The sequence below is a fragment of the Sapajus apella genome, unplaced genomic scaffold, assembly GCF_009761245.1.
Source record: "Sapajus apella isolate SASKATOON/1434 unplaced genomic scaffold, GSC_monkey_1.0 scaffold3, whole genome shotgun sequence".
Taxonomy (NCBI): domain Eukaryota; kingdom Metazoa; phylum Chordata; class Mammalia; order Primates; family Cebidae; genus Sapajus; species Sapajus apella.
Genome location: NW_022436943.1, coordinates 4702522 through 4723281, shown reverse-complemented (window position 1 = coordinate 4723281; position 20760 = coordinate 4702522). Strand labels below are relative to the sequence as shown.

Here is a 20760-nt window from a genome sequence, read left to right as displayed (position 1 = left end):
CCCAGCTAATTTTTTGTATTTTTAGTAGAGACGGGGTTTCACCATGTTGACCAGGATGGTCTCAATCTCTTGACCTCGTGATCCACCCGCCTCGGCCTCCCAAAGTGCTGGGATTACAGGCGTGAACCACTGCGCCCGGCCAGTTTTTTATATTTTTAGTAGAGACGGGGTTTCACCGTGTTAGCCAGGATGGTCTCAATCTCCTGATCTCATGATCCATGCACCTTGGCCTCCCAAAGTGCTGGGATTACAGGCGTGAGCCACCGCTCCTAGCCTTAAACCTTTTATACTAAGGTGTTGCACTCAGCAGAGAGACGGCGCCATTCAGTGAGGGCATGGGACCCCATTCTCCCACAGGGAGAAAGCAGCCACGTGGAAAAGTTGGCTTTCTCTATTTAGATGTCACATTATGTTCTTTCAGCTTGGTGAGAGTTTTGGGGCCACACTGCTGTGAACAAATTCCCCAGGTGTGGGGTTTATGTCATCTTTATCTTTGTCTTTTCCGAACTCCACCCTGATTAGAGTTGAGCTTTTCTGCCTCAAAAAGAGAGTATTGGCCCAGTTTAAATGGAAGCAGTTTTATCGCCTGGCCCTGGGAGGAAGGTGGCCAGGCGTCGGCTGGCACAGCAGTGCGCAGTTACTTCTCCTCTTCCTGGGAGTGCGTGGGGTGGGCCCTCGTGGGAGAGTGAGCCTTCCCTGCCTGAGGGCCCAGGACTGCACCCTGCCTCCCCGAGGCAGCCCGAGCTGCTCCTCACTCCACCGGCTTCCTCGCCACCTGCTATCCCACCTCTGCTAGTGCGTCCATCACAATAAGTTCCCACCTCTGCTGCTCTCCAAGGTCAGCTCCAAACCAGCCAGTCCTTTCCCCATGCCCATCCTCTTCTCGTATCTTCTGTACAGAACCTGCCTTCTTCAGACTGTCCTCTTCCCTCTGCACCACCCGTCCCGGGTCTCCTCTCACTTTTCTGTTTTCAGTTCCTGTTGCTGGTTTTCCTTTCTACCCCTCTCCTCCTTGCAAATCCTCACACTTGTGCTTTTGTTCCATTGTTCTTCCAGGCCCGTAGCTCAGGCTTTCTCTCTTTTTAAATTTTATTTCTTTTGAGACAGGGTCTTGCTGTGTTGCCCAGGCTGGAATTGAGTGGCAGGATCATAGCTCACTGCAGCCTTGACCTCCCAGGCTCAAGCAGTCCTCCCACCTCAGCCTCCCAAGTAGCTGGGACTATAGGCACGCACCACAATGTCCAGCTAATTATATTTTAGTTTTGGTAGAGATGGGGTTTCACCATGTTGCCCAGGCTGGTCTTGAACTGTTGGGCTCAAGCAGTCCTCCCACCTTGACCTTCAAAGTGCTAGGATTACAGGCATGGGCCACAGTGCCCAGCCCAGACTGTCTATCTTAAGGGTAGATGCAGCTATTAGCCTGGGAAAGAGAGATTTAAAGTTGAACTGAGTAAAGGGACCTATTGCTGAGCTGTGCAGAGGAACCCCCAGTCCCCCCGGGGGTGAGGAGGTAGGAGGAGATAGGTGGTCTCACACTGGCTGGCTTAATACAGACTCGCACTGTGTCCAAGCCTCTGGCCTCAGCCCTTTGAGTCTTGCTAGAAAAGCATTGTTAGCCTTCTGGAAGGGTGCTGTTGATTAGGACTGCCTCTAGTGGGCCAGAGGTAATGGTGGGGGCAGTGGCTGGTGGTTAAAGGAGCCCATGTGATCTTTGGGTTCCCACCACTGCTCACCATCTCCACAGCCCCACCCGGGTCCCCGCGCCTGGACGAGTACAGGAGCCTCCCTGCTTCTGCCCTTGTCTTCTCACGCAGTTCTGTTCGGCCAGCAGAAGGTACTTGAATGGCCATCACCACGCTGTTCACAATAGTAAAGACCTGGAATCCACCTAGGTGCCCATCAGTGATAGACTGGATAAAGCAAATGTGGTACATAGATATCATGGAATAATACACAGCCATGAAAAAGAAGAAGATCATGTCATTTGTGGCAACATGGTGCAGCTGGAGGCCATAACCCTAAGCAGGAAGAGAAAACCAAATACCGCATATTCTCACTTAAAAGTGGGAGCTAAACATTGAGCACACATGGATACAAACATCAAAATAATAGACACTGCTGACTTACTAGGGAGGGGGGAGTGGGGCATGGGTGGGAAAAGGACTTGCTGGGTACTACACTCACTACCTGGGCCCCATATACCCATGTGGCAATCCCACACCTCTACCCCCTATATGTAAAATAAAAGCTGATTTTTTTTTTTTTAGAGGGAGTCTTGCTCTGCCGCCCAGGCTTTAGTGCAATCTCAGCTCACTGCAACCTCCGCCTCCCAGGTTCAAGCGATTCTCCCACCTCAGCCTGCCAAGTAGCTGGGATTACAAGTGCACATCACCATGCCTGGCTAATTTTTTGGTATGTTTTAGTAGAGTTGCGGTTTCACCATGTTGGCCAGGCTGGTCTCGAATGCCTGACCTCAAGTGATTCACCTGCCTCAGCCTCCCAAAGTGCTGGGATTACAGGTGTGAGCTGCCAGGCGCAGCCAAAGCTAAAAAATTTTTTAAAAAATATAAAGCAAACCATGTTAAACCCTCTGCTGTAGACCCTCTAAGATGCCCTCAGACTAAAAGCCTACCCTGACCTCAACTCAGCCCTTTCCCCTGATTCCTGACCCTTCTTGTACCTTTCTCATGCCCAGGCCTCAGTCTGGGACCTTCCACACCCATGTAATCCCAGAGCCGGCCCCCTCACTTCCTGCTAGCCACCTTCTGATGAGCTTTGCCCACACACATGGACGATGGCTTAGCTAAGACTCCTCAGCACAGAGAAGCAAATCATAGCCTAAAGCTAACTCAAAAGCGCTGGTCTTCAGAAAACTTCAGGTTGACCAGGCACAGTGGCTCATACCTATCATTCTAGCAGTTTGGGAAGCTGAGGTGGGTGGATCGCTTGAGCTCAGGAGTTTGAGACCAACCAGGGTAACATGGCAACACCCCATCTCTACAAAAAAACACAAAAATTAGCCGGGCATGGTGCGGTGAGCCTGTAGTACCAGCTACTTGGGAGGCTGAGGTAGGAGAATGGCTTGAGTCTGAGAGGTGGAGGTTGCCGTGAGCCAAGATCGTGCCACTGCACTCGAGCCTGGGCAACGGTCATGCCCGGTCTCAAAAAAAACAAAACAAAACAAAAACAAAAACCTTAGGGTCATTATGAAGCCAATGAGTGAGTCCTGGCCAATATTTTCTTGAAATGAAATACAATAGAAAAATATCCGAATAAGGATGCAAATTGTCTTATGAAACTTTTCTCTCTCCTCTCTCTCTCTTTCTCTCTTTCTGTGTGTGTGTGTGTGTGTGTGTGTGTGTGTACTGGATCAGTGAAAATTGTGTTTCTTGCTATGGGGTCTTAATGAGTCTTAGATCACAAAAGCTTGAGAAACAGAGAGTTAGTCGGCCAGTCAGCATGCTTTTAAAAGGGGCTTCAGGCCAGCTTATGCCTGTAATTCCAGCACTTTGGGAGGCTGAGGTGGGTGGATCATTTGAGGTCAGCAGTTCGTAACCAGGCTGGCCAACATGGTGAAACTCCACCTCTACTAAAAATACAAAAATTAGCTTGGTGTGGTGGCAGGTGTCTGTAGTCCCAGCTACTCAGGAGGCTGAGGCAGGAGAATCACTTGAACCCGGGAGGCGGAGGTTGCAGTGAGCTGAGATCACACCACTGCACTCCAGCCTGGGCAACAGAGCAAGACTCCATCTCAAAAAAAAAAAAAAGGATGGGGGATCCTTAAGTCTAGTTGAATATTTAGGAATGTTCCATAATAAACTCAGGGTGTTCTGCCTGACTTATGGGTAGATCATCATGCTTATGTCCTGGGTTCAACACACCATCATAGGAGTTCTTCAGGAAGGCCCAGCCAAAGACGAAATCATCCTTTTCATGTCTCTTCACTGCACAGGCTGGAGTAACATGTAACTGCCACCTAGCTTCTTAATCACAGTCTAGACTTCAGGAGTATAGAGAAAAAGCCTTCTGTGTTTCTCCACTGAAATGATGCTTTCTCACATGTGACATGTTTTGTGGGGCAGCACTTTGAAGATTCAAGCCAACCACTCTTAAACCTTGTTTGGTTTGGGCTAGGGGAAAAGACAGCCCCAAACTCTCTAAAGACACATTCAGGAGACTTTCTGTTGATTTTTCTGCTTTGCTGAAGTGGTTCTAACTCCAGGCATTCAGGCATTGTTTAGAGCCATCCACACTTTTGAGGATGGCAGTGACCACTGTGTCTGCCAATTAGCAGAGGGACCAAGGGCCTTCTTGGCCCCTTCTTGCCTTTTTAAAAATTTTTTTGAGACAGAGTCTCACTCTGTTGCCCAGGCCGGAGTGCAGTGGTGCCATCTTGGCTCACTGCAACCTCTACCTCCCAGGCTCAAGTGATTCTCCTGCCTCAGCCTCCTGAGTAGCTGGGACAACTGGTGTATGCCACCACGCCTGGCTAATTTTTGTATTATTGGCAGGGGTGGGGTTTTACCATCTTGGTCACGCTGGTCTTGAACTCCTGACTCCTGATATCAAGTGATCCGCCCACTTCAGCCTCCCAAAGTCCTGGATTATAGGAGTGAACCACCACGCCCTGCCCCTTCTTGCCTTTTTAGAAAACATGTGTGTGAGTATACCAATCCTGGAGTGTCCAGATCTCATCTTGAGCAAGGAATGCATAAAATTGACTTGTCTGAAATCAGCATTCTTATGCTGCCTGGGATCTCATGTCATCCTCACCTCACTATGTCAACCTTACCTAATCTGTTCTTACCTCCAAGCCCTGAACCTTTAAAAGGCCTTATTTTGATATAGAACACAAGAGCTTTTTTAATTCTTTAAAGAGGAAAATATGAAGTGTGTGGCATTTAAAAAAAAATTCTTGTATTTAGCCCAATTTTTTACAGATCAAGAGAGGGTAAATGGTGTATATTGTCACCAAAAACAAGGAATATTTAATCTGGAAATTCTTAGAAGGCTGGGAAGGAATGTGATTGATGCCTTCAAATTATGGAAAGGCTTCCTTGGAAGGGTCAAACTCACCCTGTGTGGCAGCCACCTAGCCTCTTAATCACAGTCTAGACTTCAGGAGTACAGCGAAAAAGCCTTCTGTGTTCCTTCACCGAAATGATGCTTTCTCACATGTGACATGCTAGGGCAGTGTTAGGACCCAGGGTAGGAGGTATGAGAGGTAGATACCAGCCTGAGACAAGGAAAAGCTTTCTAACTGCTAAAGATTTTGACCAGAAAAATAAGCCACCTTGCAAAGGTAGAAGGTTCCCTATGCCTGAGAGGGTTCTAGCAGAGGTGATGTGATCACCCACCCCGATGGCAGTGGAGCTGCTGAGTTAAGTGATGCTGGGTGCCCCTACCTATTAAAATGTATGAGTCAAGATTTTGGTCTGGGAAGAAGGAAGAGGTGAAAAAACTTTATTACTTCCAAAGTAAATGCAGGTAGCTTGAACAGTGTTATTTTGTGGGGTACCAGTGTTTGGGGCAGTAATCTTGTGATGAGTTGAACTTTTTAATTCCATCATGCATATTTTGGATAATGTGTATGCTCTGGTAAGATGGATTAATATTTAACCTCTGTTCTCTAATTAGGGTCATTGGTTTCCTGGAGGCTATTGTTTGCATAAAATTTGGACAAGATCTCTTCTCTAAGACCCAAATACTCTATGTTGTGCTTTGGCTTCTTTGCGTGGTAAGTCATTGCATTTTAACCAAAGGCATTAGCTAAACTCTCATAGTATCACCTTAAACGGAGGGGAGAAAACCCGTCTCTTGCATCAAGTTTCCTTAGAAAATCATAGAAAGATGTTCTACTTGTAATTGTCTGAGACTGGGCACCAGCCTAAAGTTCAGGAATAAAACACAGACAGCTACACAGTATCTGAGATGGGTCACCTTGGCAGGTTCCAGTCAGACGCCTTCGTCAGGTACACTAGTGCATTTGCTGCACTCACGGGGATTTGTCTACACAGGCGACGCATTTAGGGACTGCCATGAAGGGACAGGGAGCATCACAGTGCACTTTCCTTTCTCATCATCATCATGTGCTCTATACATTTAACAAACATATCGTAGCACATGAGTTTATATATACAAGGACATAGTGTTCATAGGCAATAAAATATGTCTTGGAAGATAATTCGATCATGCCGCTTCTGCCCTCCAGGCCGACTTTATAACCCAAGCCTGGATATAACCTTCCACTCTGAAGCACAGAGCCCGGAGGGCCGCCCGCCTAAGCCTTGGTTCTTTGGCCCTGGGCCTCTTCCTCGCCTTTCCAATGAAGTAAGATATTACCCACTTAACACATTTTATGACTGCCATTCTTCATTTAAATATTTGAAGTTATTATTTTGAAGAAAGGTTCTTATTTTATCTTTAAGCTTAAGATTTTTCACTTAGTCTAGACAATTTATTGGGCTTTTTAAATAATCATAGACAATTTCAAACATGTTCAAGTAGAGAGAGTAGATAACCCCTCATGTACCCACCATCATCGGTTATCAACTCATGGCCAGCTGTGTTTCCTCTTATGCTGTACTCACTGCCCCAACGCTGAATTATTTTGAAACAGATCGCCGTTATTTAATATTTCAGGATGGATCACTAAAAGCAGCTCAGGATGCTTTTTCGATTTAATGCAACCACCCTACCATTATATCTGAAAAAAGAATTAACAATGATTCCTTGATATCATCAAATACCTAATCAGCATCCAAATTACTTTTTCTTAAGGCTTGTATTTATTTAACAATGTATTTGAATCCACATTCACCCACTGTGATTGGTGAGCATGCCTTTTAAGTCTTAATCCACAGGTTTTCCTTCTGTCACTCACCCTTTTCCCTCGTAATTTATCGGTTGAAGAAAGCAGCTCTTTTGTCCTATAGATTTCCCCATAGTCTGGATTTTACTGATTTTCATCCTATTTTGTAATTTAACATATTTCTTTTTCCTCTGTATTTTCTGTAAATCGGTAATTGGATCTAGAGGCTTAATCACATTTAGGTCTAATTTTTTCTTTTCTCTTTTTTGGCAAGACTAACCTTTGTATTTTTAACGTGTCTTTCATCGCCTTTAACGGAATCTATTTTTAGGGCGACTTGTTAGAAATCGTAACTGTGCCAAAGCACAGTGAGCCTGTTCTATCCTGTTTCATCTTGAAGAATAAAAGGGAATAATGATCTCTTTTGTATTTAAGCAACAGTATTAATGCCCAAATATATTTTTTCATGTCAGTGAGATTAGATGTAAGGAATCGTTAGGGAAATGTGTTAGACGTGCCCAGGGATTCTCCCTGTTCCCTTCTCGGATATGTCTCTGGCCTGTGCCCCTCAAGTCTGAATTGTAATAGGACCTGACTGCAGGGGCAGAGGTGGGTGCTCTCTTCACTGGGTACCAGAGAACCATGGGCCCACAGGGAGGGTGAGACAGACAGCCCTCCTCACCACAGCAAGTCACAGGCCTCCCAGCTGCCTCCTCGCCACTGCCCCCCTGGCAGCAGTAGCCAGAAAGATCTTCTCAAGCCACCTATCCAAGAAGCCCTCTCTGGTCACTGTCTTAGTCCATTATCAGTTGCTACAACAGAATATCATGGGCTTGGTAGTTTATAGAGAAATTAAATCACAGTACTTTATTTGGTTCATGGTTCTGAAGGCTGGGGAAGGCCAAAAGCATGGTGCCAGTATCTGGCAAGGGCCACCCCATGATGATGGAAGAGCGGAAGGTGGACGTGAACATGCAAGACAGCAGGAGGGGGGCCAGAGCTACCCTTCTTATCAGGAACCCACTCCCATGATCACTAACACACTCCTGTGATAACAACCCCACTCCTACAATAATGGCATCAATCCATTTACGGGGTGCACTCCTCATGAACCAATCATGTCTTAAAGGCCCCAACTCCCAATACCATTACACTGACAGCTAAGTTTCAACGTGAGTTTTGGCAGGGACATTCAAGCCATAGCATTCCACCCCTGACCCCTTGCTTCTCAACATATAAAAGACATTCATTTCATTCCAGTAGTCCCAAAAGTCTTAACTTGACCCAGCATCAACTCAAAAGTTCAAAGTTCAGAGTCTCATCCAAATCAGATATGAGTGAGAGTCAAGGTACAATTCATCCTGGGGTGAATTAACATCACGTGGACACCACCAAGGTTTCTGGCCTATACCTTCCAGAGTGGTAGCCCAAGCCACACCAACGTCCACTTGAGCCACAGCCAAGGACTATGCCAGCCGTGAGCCTGTGAAATCAAACTGGTCATCTACTTCCACAATACAATAGTGGGATAGTCATAGGATAGACATTCCAAATCCAAAAAGGAGAAATGGCCAAGAAGAAAGGGATAAGCAGTCCCAAGTAAGTCTAGAACCCAACAGGGAAACATTAAATCTTAAAGCTGGAGAATAATCTTTTTTGACTCTATGGTCTACATCCTGGCCTGGGGCAGGAGTTGGGCCCCAAGGCCCGGCAACTCCACCCCTATGGCTGTGCCGGATTCAGCCAGTGCTTCAGCCCTTCCAGCCAGGAGCTGCACATTGGCAGCCCTGCAGTTCTGCAGTGTTGGGGTTACCCTGCTCCCACTGCCCCTCTTTGGTGGCTCCAGCCCCACATTTCTCCTTGGCATTGCCCTGCTTACTAGTGGCTCTCTGCAGTGACACTGCCCCCATGGCAGGTTTTTGCCTAGTCTTCTAGGTAGTTCACCACATCCTTTGAAATCTAGGTGGAGGAGGCCGTGGCCCCCACAGCTCTTGCATTCTGCACACCTGCAGAATTAACGCCACATGGACACCACCACAGTTTGTAGCCTATACCTTCTAGAGTGGTAGCCCAGGCCACACTATGGCCCACTTGAGCCACAGCTAAAAGGCAACCAAGGAGCACTCTGCTAAAATATGGTAGTAGAGTCCCTAGGTAGCTCTGGTGAGCCCGTGGAGGGCTCCCCACACCTGTAACCCAAAATTATTCTGCCCTCTTAGAGCTCTGGGTCTGTGATGGAAGGGGCAGCCTTGAAGATCTCAGAAATGCTTTTGCTTCCAGGAGTCTTCCTCCCATTTTCTTGATGAATGGCACCTGATTTCTTTCTTTCCATGGTAATCTCTTTAACAGTCATGTGGCCTCACCCTTAGTGATGGGAATATGCTTTTTTCTCTTTATATGGCTATGCTTTGAATTTTCCAGGTTATTCCACTCTGCTTCCCTTTTAATTATAAATTCTGTCTTTAAGTCATTTCTTTTCCTCTCACATTTCATTGTATGCAGTCAGAAGTGGCCACACAGTAGTCTGTATGCTTTGCTGTGTGGCTTGCTTCCACCAGATATCCAGTTCATTGCTCTTAGGTTGCACGTTCCAGAAAGCCTTCAGGCATGCGCACAATTCAGCCAAGGTCTTTGCTACTGTATGACAAGGATGTCCTTTACTCCACTTTCCAGTCCTTGCTCCTCATTTCCATCTGAGACCTCATCAGAACGGCCTTTACTGTTCATATTGCTACCAGCATTCTGGTCATGAACATTTAAGTAATCTCTAAGAAGACTGAGGCTTCTTCTCTTTTCTTCTGAGCTCTCACCAAGATTGCCCTTAATACTCCATTTATAGCAATACAGGATTTTTCTAGCTTGCTCCTCCAAATTATTTCAGCCCCTACCCACTAGTAGTACATGGTGAAAAGAACACCCAGCCAGTTCCAAAACTGCTGCCACATTTTCAAGTATTTGTTATAGTAGCCGTCCCACTTTTGGGTACCAATTTTCTAGGCAGTTTCATGAATTGCACATTTGATCTTTACACTTTGAGGGAAGGTATTTTATGATCCCTGTTTTATAGATGAGGAAACAAAGGTACAAAGAAGTTCACTAACTTGCCCAAGATCACATAGGTGGTTAAGTGGCAGAACCAGGACTCAAACCCAGACATTCTCTCTAGGGAGCTGCTCTTCATCACTGCCCTCCAAGGATCTCTGAGTTCAGATGGCAATTAGACCTGCAAACGAATTATGTTAATATGTGATAAATACTATAAAAGATGTATGTGCATAAGGCTAAAGCATTCTTAAAGCAGCAGACATGATGGGGGTTGGTGAAGACTCCTTGGTGATATTTGAGCAGGATTTTTAAGGGTTGCAGTGAACGGCTGGCTGTCCCCCAACCCCCCAGGCCCCAGCTAAAAACCTGGAGGCTGCTTCCTGTCCTCCATCACTCTTTGAATCAGCAAGTCACTAAGTTCTGTTAATTGGACAGTGTAGCTCAGCTCCACCCCCTCTCCATTCCCACTGCCTCTGCGGCTGTCAGGACACCCATTTTTTTTACCATTCTGCCCTCCAAATCCATTCTCCATGCTGTCAAGATGATCTTCCAAAATTCAGAACTCAGTCTCTTTCCCCTGCTAAGAATCATTCTCTCTGGTTGGAGGCTTGAGAGGGCACAGTAACATAATATTTTTCCCCACCTGAGTTAAAAATAAGTAAGAGATAAGGTAGAGGAAAGATAGGGGATCAGAGTAGCATCTTCATTGCTGAGAATTCACCTTTTTTAGGAAATGCCGGCTTCCTTAGAGTCACCAGTCAAGATGTGACTCCTCCCTAGGGAAGCAGTGCGGGGTGGAGGGAAGCAGTGAAGCTTCCTCCACATAGGAAGAAACTTCAAGAAGGAAAAAGGCTCCCTACCATGAAACCTCCCAGATGAATTACAAAATCTGTCTTCGTAATGGGAGCACTCCATCACATCTGGCCACTTGTACTGTATTCTCAGGCTGCACCTGTCTGCTCGTAGTTCCCTGAAGAAGTCATCCTGCCAGACTTCTTTTGCCCTTCCCATGATGTTTTGCTGCCTGATCTGAAAGACTTTCCCTGTCTTATCTACCTGGCAAAACTGATACCCCAAAACCAACTTCCATGTATGCCCTACATGAAATATGCTCTGACCTCCAAGGCAAGCAGATAGCTGCCTCCTGGGGACCAGTCACACTTTGTACGTAACTCTCAGTTCTAGCCCCGGTTCAGTGGAATTGGTTTTGTTGCTATCTGTCTCTTCCACATGGCACTTCTCGCTCACAAAGAATAAGTTGAAGTCATCTTTTTGCCCCCACTGTCTCAAGCACAGTGCCTAGTGCATAGAATGCACTCAGCAGCTTCGTGGGGAACACAGGAATGAGTTCAAGAGACAAAGACTAGCAACACGCAGGTGCGTGGGGGACACACATACAAAGACAGGAACCTGTGAAAGTGCCCAGCGGCTCAGGAAGGTGGAGACCTGTTTGAGTAGTGACAGTGAAGGCAGCGAGTTGGATGAACAGTAGGACACGGTCTCCTGCTTAGGGTTTGTGTGGCTGTAGTTGGAGCCCCGGCAATTTTTAAGCAGGAAAACAATGTGGTCTGATTTATGTCTTATGGAGAAACACCATGGAGGCTGGGAGAATCTAGAGGGAAGATGCGTTGGGGCCAGGAGGTGCAGTTGGAGGTGCTGCCAGGCCTAGCTGACAAGTAACTGAGGCTGAACCAAGGCAGAGGCATTGAAGATGCAGAGAAAGGGCTGGATCTGAGAGTTGTTTAAGGAATCAGCTTAACAGGATGCCATTCCTCTTGTGATCACTGGGAGGGGCCTTGAGTGCCACTCCAAAGGTTCTAACTGGTGCCACTGTGTGGCCACCGTTGCTAGTGAAAAATTGGGGGATATAAGAGAAGCCCATTGAAAGGAGGAGGTAAATTTGCTTCAGGGGGTTTGGGTTTGAAGAACCTTTAGAATTTACAGGTGGACGTGTCCTGTTTTATGGGAAGTTCCAGTCTTCAGTATCACTGGAAAGATTTGGTCATTGGGAGATAAAAGACTTGGGAGGAGCCCATGTGGAGGGCGCTGTTGGAGTCCTGGGATTAGGCTAAGAGCTCGAGCTCGGGGAACATGTCTCTGGGAGAGGAGCTGACTGAGGCTGGGATTCTTTAATAAGAGGTCAGGCCGGGGACGATGAGCAGGATTTTGAAGACAGGCAGAATCTCTGATTAGACTTACTAGGGATGAGACATGAGAGAGGGACCTGGCCGAAAAGTAGCCCCGACTGGATGATTAGGGGTCTCCACTGCCTCCCACATTTACATTCAAAGAAGAACCGAAACAAGGTCCTGGCACTTTTTTATATTCCTGACCTTCATTATAAAGAGCAAGATTGATCTCAGACCCAGGAGTAGAGGCGAACATTCTTCAATAAGAGCTTCAAGTTACACTGTGCTTCTGCACCTCTCAGACAAGCAAAGCCCCTAATTACTCCCCTGGCCTGGTAAGAGAGCGCACTCAGAGCTTGAGATTAATACGGAAGCAAAGATCCCGGGTGCTGGTTAATAAGCTTCTCCAGAAGCGCGGCTGTCTGCTCGGCGGTCATTAATTTGAATGCTCATTACCATAATGTGGAAGCCAAGCTGGGGTCCTGCGCCCTCATTACCGCCAGCCCCGTGGTCCTGGACAGCCTGGCTCTCATCCCACGTCGATTTTTCTCGCTCCCCCGCCCTTTTTTTAAACAAAGTATGCAACTGCTATTTTAAATCTGAATCTTGGCATTTTCAGTGAGTACGTGCCTACATTTCCACAGGTGTGATTGCAAACCTGTAAATTACCAGCCTCTGTCTGCTGGAGCAAGTGTAAAATCGGCCTCTTTGTACGCAGGTGAAGTAGATGTGGCAATCACAGCAGACTCTTTGTGTGGCGATTGTGATAATAAGCACCTGTTGCTCCCCACCTGCCTGCTGCTTGCTGCTGGAGGGAGCGGCAGCTGCCACTGCACTCCGGTAGGGCCTGGGCTGGGGAAGGGAAGAGCCCCACGTGGCTGCCCTCTGGTGGTCAGAGTTTGCAATGACAGTCTAGTGGAGGGACCCGCCTTCCCACAGCCCTCTGGTTTGGGAAGGTGGAACCTAACCCCCCAGTCCCCTGTGTGAAACCCAGGATGGCCTGTTTTGCTCTTTGTAGTGGGCCTAACGCACACACAGTCTTACGCTCTGCAAATCATTTCTAATCCTTCCCACTCTTTCCATGCCATGGAAATGGCACACTTAACATTGGTGTATATAAGAAATCTGGGCAAGCATTAGAGTGTGTTAAAGGTTGGAAGTCGTTTTCACTTTGCAGTTTTAATGGATTCATTCATGGCCTAATTTTTGGACGGAAGGATATGAGCTTTTTAAAAATCCCTAACCTGTAGATATATGCCAGTTTGCACATGGGTTTAATATGAAATGAACCAGTGGCGCTCCTTGTGCTCTCATTCTCTCTCCACCCTGCCACTGTTCCTGCCCCAGTGTGACTGGCATGGAACGGGAAGGTCAGCCGGAGTGCTGGTCTCCATTCTTTTTTGGAACTAAGATGGCGCTGTGTATCCAGCAGCCACCAGAAAATGTCGCCGATAAAGGAACTGGGCCAAAGCTATACTGCAAGCTGCCGTGATGAGAATTTACAGCTCCTGCCTTCCCGCCCTGCCTCTGCTCCACCACTGGACTCTGGCTGTGCAGAGTAGAAGCTGCTGCTGTTGGCTGTTCCCATGATGCTTTTCTTTCTCAGGGGATGGATATATGGATGCAGAAATAAAGCTATATAGGCATAAAGCCAATATTTGTTTATATCACTAGCCATCCCTTAAACTCAGATCCAGGGATTTCAAGAGGCCTGAGTTCCGGCTGCAATGTTCACCTCTCTGAGCTTTCATTCTTCTTCTGGAAAATGAGGGGCAATGAATTTAAGGATCTCTGAGGTGACCCTTTGCGATCTAAAGTTCTGATTCTTAGAACTAAAATTGTTTCCTTGAGAAGGTCCCTCCATGCTTTCACGGCTGTCCCCATGGCTGGTGCAAGATGGTAGGTGTCCAGGGAAATGACAGGTTCCCAGGTGTCCACAGGAAATGCAGGGGAGAGATGGAGCCTTGACAGCCGCGATGGCTTGGTGTGAATGGGTTTCTAGAGTGAGGAATTCGGAAGGAACAGACAGTTGCCTTGCTTGGTTCCAGTTGCTTTGCTTGCAGTGGGAAGGTGAGGCTGGGGAGATTCATAGCCTCGCTCTCCCCACTCGCCCTCCCTCCCTCTCGCCTTTGGTACGCAGTCTAAGCAGCCAGAGACTTTTCCCAACCTTCGATTTTTTGACATGTTTTGAAACTTTGGACTCTGGTCTCTGCGTTTCTTTCCTTAAATTAGGGTCTAATTTGGGGCGTGGTGCAAGGCCAGTGGGTGGGGCAAGTGTGGAGCAGAGGTTGTCCCTGCCTCTGGGCACCCTCAGGCCACACCCTTCTCATTCCACTCAGGGCCTTACAGAGCATCTTTATTTTCTCATCGTTTTCCTATCTGTATAACCAAGAAAAACAGGGAAAAGCAAGGGCAGCCCTGTCTCGCCGAGCTCCCCACCCTGTACCCTGGGAGTGTTCATCACTGGGCCCTCAGGTGCCATGGTGACCTCTTCCCCCTAGAATCCTCTTAGCACTCTCCTGGGATGGGGGAAGCTGGGAGAGGATGGGCCCTGAAAATCAGAAGTAGAACATAGAATCCTCTATGTCTTCTTGAGCAGAACCTGCAAAGCTGTCAGGAAAATGCATCCCACCGTATCCCACATCTGAAAATGGTCTTGCCTTCTGATACTAGAGTCACAAATAGTAACTGTGGTCTCATCATAACCCTTGTTGTCAGAAGCTTTGGGTGTGTACCCTCCCCTTGGGGTCCGATCTGTGCCACATCCAGCCGTTTTGTAACTGGCATCCAGACGGCAGAAATGCATTGAGCCATCCTGCATGAATTCCCATTGAAACCCTGAAGTTCTGGGAAATTGAATTTTCTTGTGCAACATCATTTGTTTTTCCCTTCCAGGCTTTCACCACTTTCCTCTGTCTGTACGGCATGGTTTGGTATGCAGAACACTGTGGTCAACGAGAAAAGGTATGGAAGGAGAGGCAGGGATGGCCTTTATTTATCAGCCCGGGCTCAGCAGGTTAGCTCAGAGTACATGCCTGTAAGGGTATGGCGAGGTGAGCACTGAGATGGGGCCTCCAGGCCTGCCACTGCAGAAACCTGAGCGTGTGCAAGTCATTCCTAGCAGTTGCTGGCCCTGCTTAGGACTGCTCTCTTCAGTAGGTCAGTATTTGTATCTGTCCAGGGAAGTGACAGGTTCCCAGGTGTCCACAGGAAATGGCAGGGGAGAGATGGAGGCCCGACAGCCGGGATGGCTTGGTGTGAATGAGTCTTGTAAGGGGTTTAACAATTATGTTTGGAGAAAAAAAAAAAAAGCGGTGGGAAAGCCCTGGACTGGCTTTGGAAGCTGGGTTTTCCCCCCAGCTCTTGAACTGTGTGTGTTCAGCCTGTGGCGCCCTCAGGCAAACGCTTGCCCTGACCTTCGTTTAGTGGATATGAGGATGAAATAGAAAATAGACATGAATGGCTTTAAACATGATGGTAGTCTGGTAGACGGTAATTTTTTTAAGTAAAAATAACACTTTCATCCTTCATTTACACCTTCAGTCTAAAGAACTAAAAGCATGTTATGGAAGGTGTATTCCACATCACCTGGGAGAGGAAAGCAGCTTGATTTTATAGCTGAGAAATAAGCACAGGAGGGTTCTGCCACTCACTAGTGATGATCGCAGCCTGGTAGAGGCAGGGACGCAGCGTGCTCGCCTTTTTCCCCTGCCGCTCCTCTGGGGAGGTCCTGAAGCTCCTCACTAAGCCTGTCTCTCTCCCTAGACCTACTCAGAGTGTGAAGATGGCACCTACAGTCCAGACATCTCCTGGCATCACAGGAAAGGTACAAAAGGTATCTTGTTCTTGTTCATTGCTTAAAATTTTACTGGGTCCTTGAGATGTGGAATTATTACTTACTCTCTGAGGGGAGATGATATAAGCCCTGAAGGGTCTCAGGCCTACCCATCAAATGTCTCCTGTCACTTATTAAGAAACACGCATTGGCCAGGCACGGTGACTCAGGCCTGTAATCCTAGTACTTGGGAGGCCGAGGTGAGAGGATCACTTGAGGTCAGGAGTTTGAGACCAGCCTGACCAACATGGTGAAACCCCATCTCTACTAAAAATGCAAAAATTAGCCAGGTGTGGTGGTGGCGGTTGCCTGTAATCCCAGCTACTCAAGAGTCTGAGCCAGGAGAATTGCTTGAACCTTAGAAGCAGAGGTTGCAGTTAGCTGAGATTGTACCACTGCACTCCAGCCTGGGCAGCAGAGTGAGAGACTCCGTCTCAAAAAAAAAAAAAAGAAAAGAAAAAGAAACATGCAAAGTGCTCACAGGATCTACCTGAAAAACTTGGTTTCTAACAAGAGGCGTCATGTAGCTCTGCCCTTCGTGAGGCAGAAAACATAACAAGCCCCACACTGTTTCCAGCACGCTGATGGGAACGTTCTTCCTCTTGGCTTTCATCATAAGTGAAGAGGAAGAATTATATATCGGGCCAGGCACAGTGCCTCACACTTGTAACCCCAGCATTTTGGGAGGCCATGGCAGGATCAGTTGAGGCCAGGTGTTTGAGACCAGCATGGGCAACACAGCAAGACCTATCTCTACAAAAAGCCTAAAATATTAGCCAGGTGTGGTGGCACATGCCTATGGTTACAGCTACTCAGGAGTCAGAGATAGGAGGGTCACTTGAGCCTGGGAGTTTGAGGCTGCAGTGAGCTACGATTGCACCACTGTACTTCTACCTGGAAGACAGCAAGACCCTGTCTCTTAAAAAAAAAAAAAAAAAAAAAAAAGAATTGTGTAACAGGAGGAAAAGGCTTTCAAAAGAGGGGGATGGTTTTAATGGCATTTATTCAAGAGGCAGTGCAGTGAGGGGGCCTCCACTGGCCTCTAGGGATCACTTTGGGAAATTTGGGGCCACCTGGTTATTTCAAAGAATTAGACTTGTAGATTAATGACATTGAGGTGACTTCATTGGACAGTAATTCCTTGTCAGTTCTCATAAGCTGATTGGGAAGCTTGGCTGAGGAAAGAAAATTACATATACTAAAGACTGAAATTGAGCTCACGGAATTGCTCAGAGGAATGGGCCGACAGAGAAAAAGCGCTCTGCTGCAGTCATTCTCCTAAGTTCTTTTGGCATCAGGCTCATCAGAGATCTCCCTGGGGAGACACTAGCATACACCCTGCTGAGTTGCTGGCTGCCCTTTTGGGGAAAATTTCTCCTGAACCAAGGAGTTGATCAGTGAGCGAGCCGTTGTGAAATCTGATAGAGATGGGCAGAAGGACTCCCCAGATATTTTATTTAGAACCATCCCCTTACACACAACCTTGGCACTTACAGATTCTCCCCTGAAAAGAATTAAGCAGTAGCAGAGATGTATTTACTAGATGCAATAATGAAAAAAAAGAAAAGAAAAAGAACAAAAATCAGAAGTCCTCCAAGGGGGGAATCTCTTAGTCTAAGCCAAATTCTACTTACAGTGGAGACAGTAACTCTGGCAACTTTTTTTTTGTTGGCTGTCTTTGGTGGAGATTTCCTACTGGGCTGGATCAGAGCCCTGGGGCAGAGAACCCTTTGGCTTGGCTGCTAAGCCAGGCAGGGGCTGAATACAGGCTCAGCCGGACAGCAGAGGCTGCCAAGTGCCCTCTATTGTGGGCAGCAGGGGCCTGGTTACATGTAAAGATGTTCTCCAGAGCAAGTGGTGAAGGGCATGAAATAGCTCTGATTTTATAGTATCACGAGTGTTTCCCAATGTGGGGTTTAGAAAGTGGTGTGGAGCAGGTGAAGGGAGGGAACCCTTGGTTGCAAGGGTAGGATGGGCACCACGTGGTGTGTGGTCTGATTGTCTCTCGTTTGGGCTTCTGTTTCACTCGTGCTCTCACTCTGGTCCTCACCATCATGACCGTGTTCATCATACATAGGGCAGATGTACACACACTTCAGGAGCCACTCAGGCTTTGGGAGGCTGTTGCCTTGAACCCGGTGCCACCGCTTGGGCTCCTTCAGTACTAGTTCTGACTTTGAGCGCCTCGCCTTCATTTATGAATGCGGCCACTAGGGGGAGCGCACGTATCAGGGAAAAACCTGTTCCCCTGCAAGCCTAGAGCGGTCTGTAAAGGGACAGCCACCAACCTCTGGATCCCAGGCTGACGGTGAGCTGTGATTCCTTTGGCCAGGTTCTGAAGACAGTCCACCCAAGCACGCAGGCAACAACGAAAGCCATTCTTCCAGGAGAAGGAATCGGCATTCCAAGTCAAAAGTCACCAACGGCGTTGGAAAGAAATGAAAGACCCTGGTTAATCAAAGATGTTCCAGAGTGCCTAGAACTGAGAGGGAAACGGAACTCATCTGGACCTCCCTGTGAGGAGGTCAAGGCGCACAGGGCAAGCAGGAAGAGGCGAGGGTACTTGGGGGTCATTATTTGACATCGTAAGTCTTGTTTCCCACAGACCTGGCCGCGCCAGGCAGATCATTGCCTGGGGGCCTTCGCCAATGTGGGGTCTGTTCTCACTTCAGCACTTGGCACGCAGTCACCGGTGGCAGTGCGGTGCGCTGGAGGGAAACGGTAGCTATCCACTCACAGTCGCCAAGAGCAGCTCCGTGCTTGCTGTATGGTGGATGCAGCCTCAACATCTTCCTTCAGACAAGACATTAACCCCACGGTTAATGGACTGGTCAGCAGTTTTTATTTTATTTTTATGAATCTACCATCCCATTGATTGATTTAAGTTCAGGCCACTTTTCTGTCTTTTATTTTGTTATTGTCGTTATTTGTTTTTAAGTTAGGATGCTTTTTAATAGCCTTTAGAAGCCGCTGCTGAAATTGACATTGGGGGAAGGGTTCCCCTTCCTGCTAGAGTGAAGAAGGGAGGAGGTATTGCGTTTCTGTTAGGTAACCTCAATCTCCTTTAAGACCTTCCACCACGTGGCGAGTGTACACCGGTCAGGAGAGGGTAGCTGCCTGCCTAGGAGCCTTGCTTCCAATTATTCCCTTCCCAATGTGATTCATCCAGACTTAACCCTCCGTGCACAAAAACAAACCTGCTAGAGAGGCAGTGGACACCACAGCTTCTCCCCAGCCAGGTGCCTTTTACATCGGGTTTGTTCTCCTTCCATGGTGTGTTGCCGACATTGTCACTGAGTTCCATGTGAGGTGCTGGTGAGTATTACCTTTCATCCGTGCCATGCTCCAGAACCTTGACCCTGATAGTTCACCACCTCTGATAGATCCCTGTTTTAAATAAAATGATCCACGTTAAAGCCTGTCAAAGGTCTGTCTGTAAAATGTTCATTTTTCTTGCATCTTACTGGTATCTTCCATTGTCTGTAAGCACTCAGTGTGTTTTTCGAGTGACTTTAGGATACTATGTATGTGTTTTAGATAAAAGAAAAAAGAAAAGATACATATTTTAAAGGGCTTACGGCCATATATGTCCTGCTTCTTAGACTTCTCAAGTGACTAACAGGAAATGAACAATATAGTCATTGTTTTTCCTGTGGTAATGGTTTCCAAGTTGGATTTTTTTTTTTCCTCTAACAAGAGGCTAGTATTCAGTTGATTAGCTTATAGATATCAACGCACTGAAAGTAATCCTTTTGTTCCCTCATTTCACAGAGCACAAAGGTTTGTTCCGATGTCTCTTCTTCCTTTAAGGAAATCTTTAACCATAGAAGTGTCATGTTTTTCTTCTTCTGTAAAACAGTTCCAAGGGGAATGGGTTGAATGAATCCTGCACAGCCAGGGTCACATCCTGTGCTCGGGAGGGGGGGATCAGAGCTCAATAGTGGGTTCTGCGGGAGTGGAGAAGTGTCAGTGGTGGCTCTGCTCACTCGGCAAGTGAGGGGTTTGTCCGTGACGGGCTCAGCTCCAAGCTCTCAAATGTCATCCAGCCAGCATCCGCCTGCTTCACAAAAAAGGATGGAAGAGAGGCAAAGTGCGTGTTTTATAAAACCTGCCTGCACTTTTATAACCCATCAAAGAGGACTTTTTAAAACACAGGTACAATTTAAACATCTTACTTTGCAAATAAATGGTTTCATCTTGCGTTCTGCTTTTCTAAGCATGACATACTTGTGCCCGTTGGACACCTATCTCTTCTTTCTTGTGCCTGTGGTGCCTCACTGAGTGTTTCCAGGTCCACATTTCCAGGAGAGCTGGGCCTGACACTTTCACACGCCTCTGACTGTAGCCTCGGCCCAACTGATGGAGCATGTGTTCTTCCTCCAAGGCCAGCCCCAGGAGGCAGCTGTTTCGCAGGTGGCGAATTCAACTTTACTGTGGCATGTGTGAAGAGCAGGGTGCACATGAGACCATTTTTTCTCCATGGCTCTGCTAGAAATAGCAAGGAAAGTCCTCAGATACTTTCCATGCCCTTTCTTTGAGTTGAAACTTTCTTTTTCCTTTTCAGTAAGCGCCCTTTACTGTAGTCGTTACAAAACCAGTGCTTTCCATGGCCGGCCAGGACTACAGCAGCCATTACTCTTGGGAACCATCCTGCTAGGTCTGGCCTACTTTTTTCACTGTTTCTATGGAAATAGACCTCACATGGATGGAAATAGAATGCCTGTTTCAGAATCATCATTCAATATCTGAAATGATTTGATTTAAATTATCTCATGTTCTCTGTTTGTAAACTGCCCTCCGAAGAGACAACATTGTTTTGGACCTCAAGCATGAAGAATGGTTTCTGTATTTTTCTCCTTAAGTAGCATTGCATTCAGTGGTAGGTTCTTTTCCCTTTTCTCATTCTTGGTCTTCCCAAAGCTGCTTCCCACATTTCTTAC

At 47.2% G+C, this 20760-nt stretch overlaps 1 protein-coding gene across 2 annotated transcripts in view; it reads left to right on the top strand.

The window, feature by feature from the left end:
- Positions 1–19246, top strand: part of PTDSS1 (phosphatidylserine synthase 1) — a 69890-nt gene extending 50644 nt beyond the window's left edge. The window contains exons 10-13 of one of the 2 annotated variants that reach the window (XM_032248593.1): positions 5638–5737; positions 14881–14949; positions 15751–15811; positions 18153–19246. In XM_032248593.1, the coding sequence (XP_032104484.1) occupies positions 5638–5737; positions 14881–14949; positions 15751–15811; positions 18153–18262 (340 nt within the window). In that variant the 3' untranslated portion in view covers positions 18263–19246. Of the gene's footprint in view, positions 1–5637; positions 5738–14880; positions 14950–15750; positions 15821–18152 lie in introns of both variants that reach the window. The other variant, XM_032248588.1, reaches the window with a different exon arrangement.
- Positions 19247–20760: the final 1514 nt, after the last annotated feature.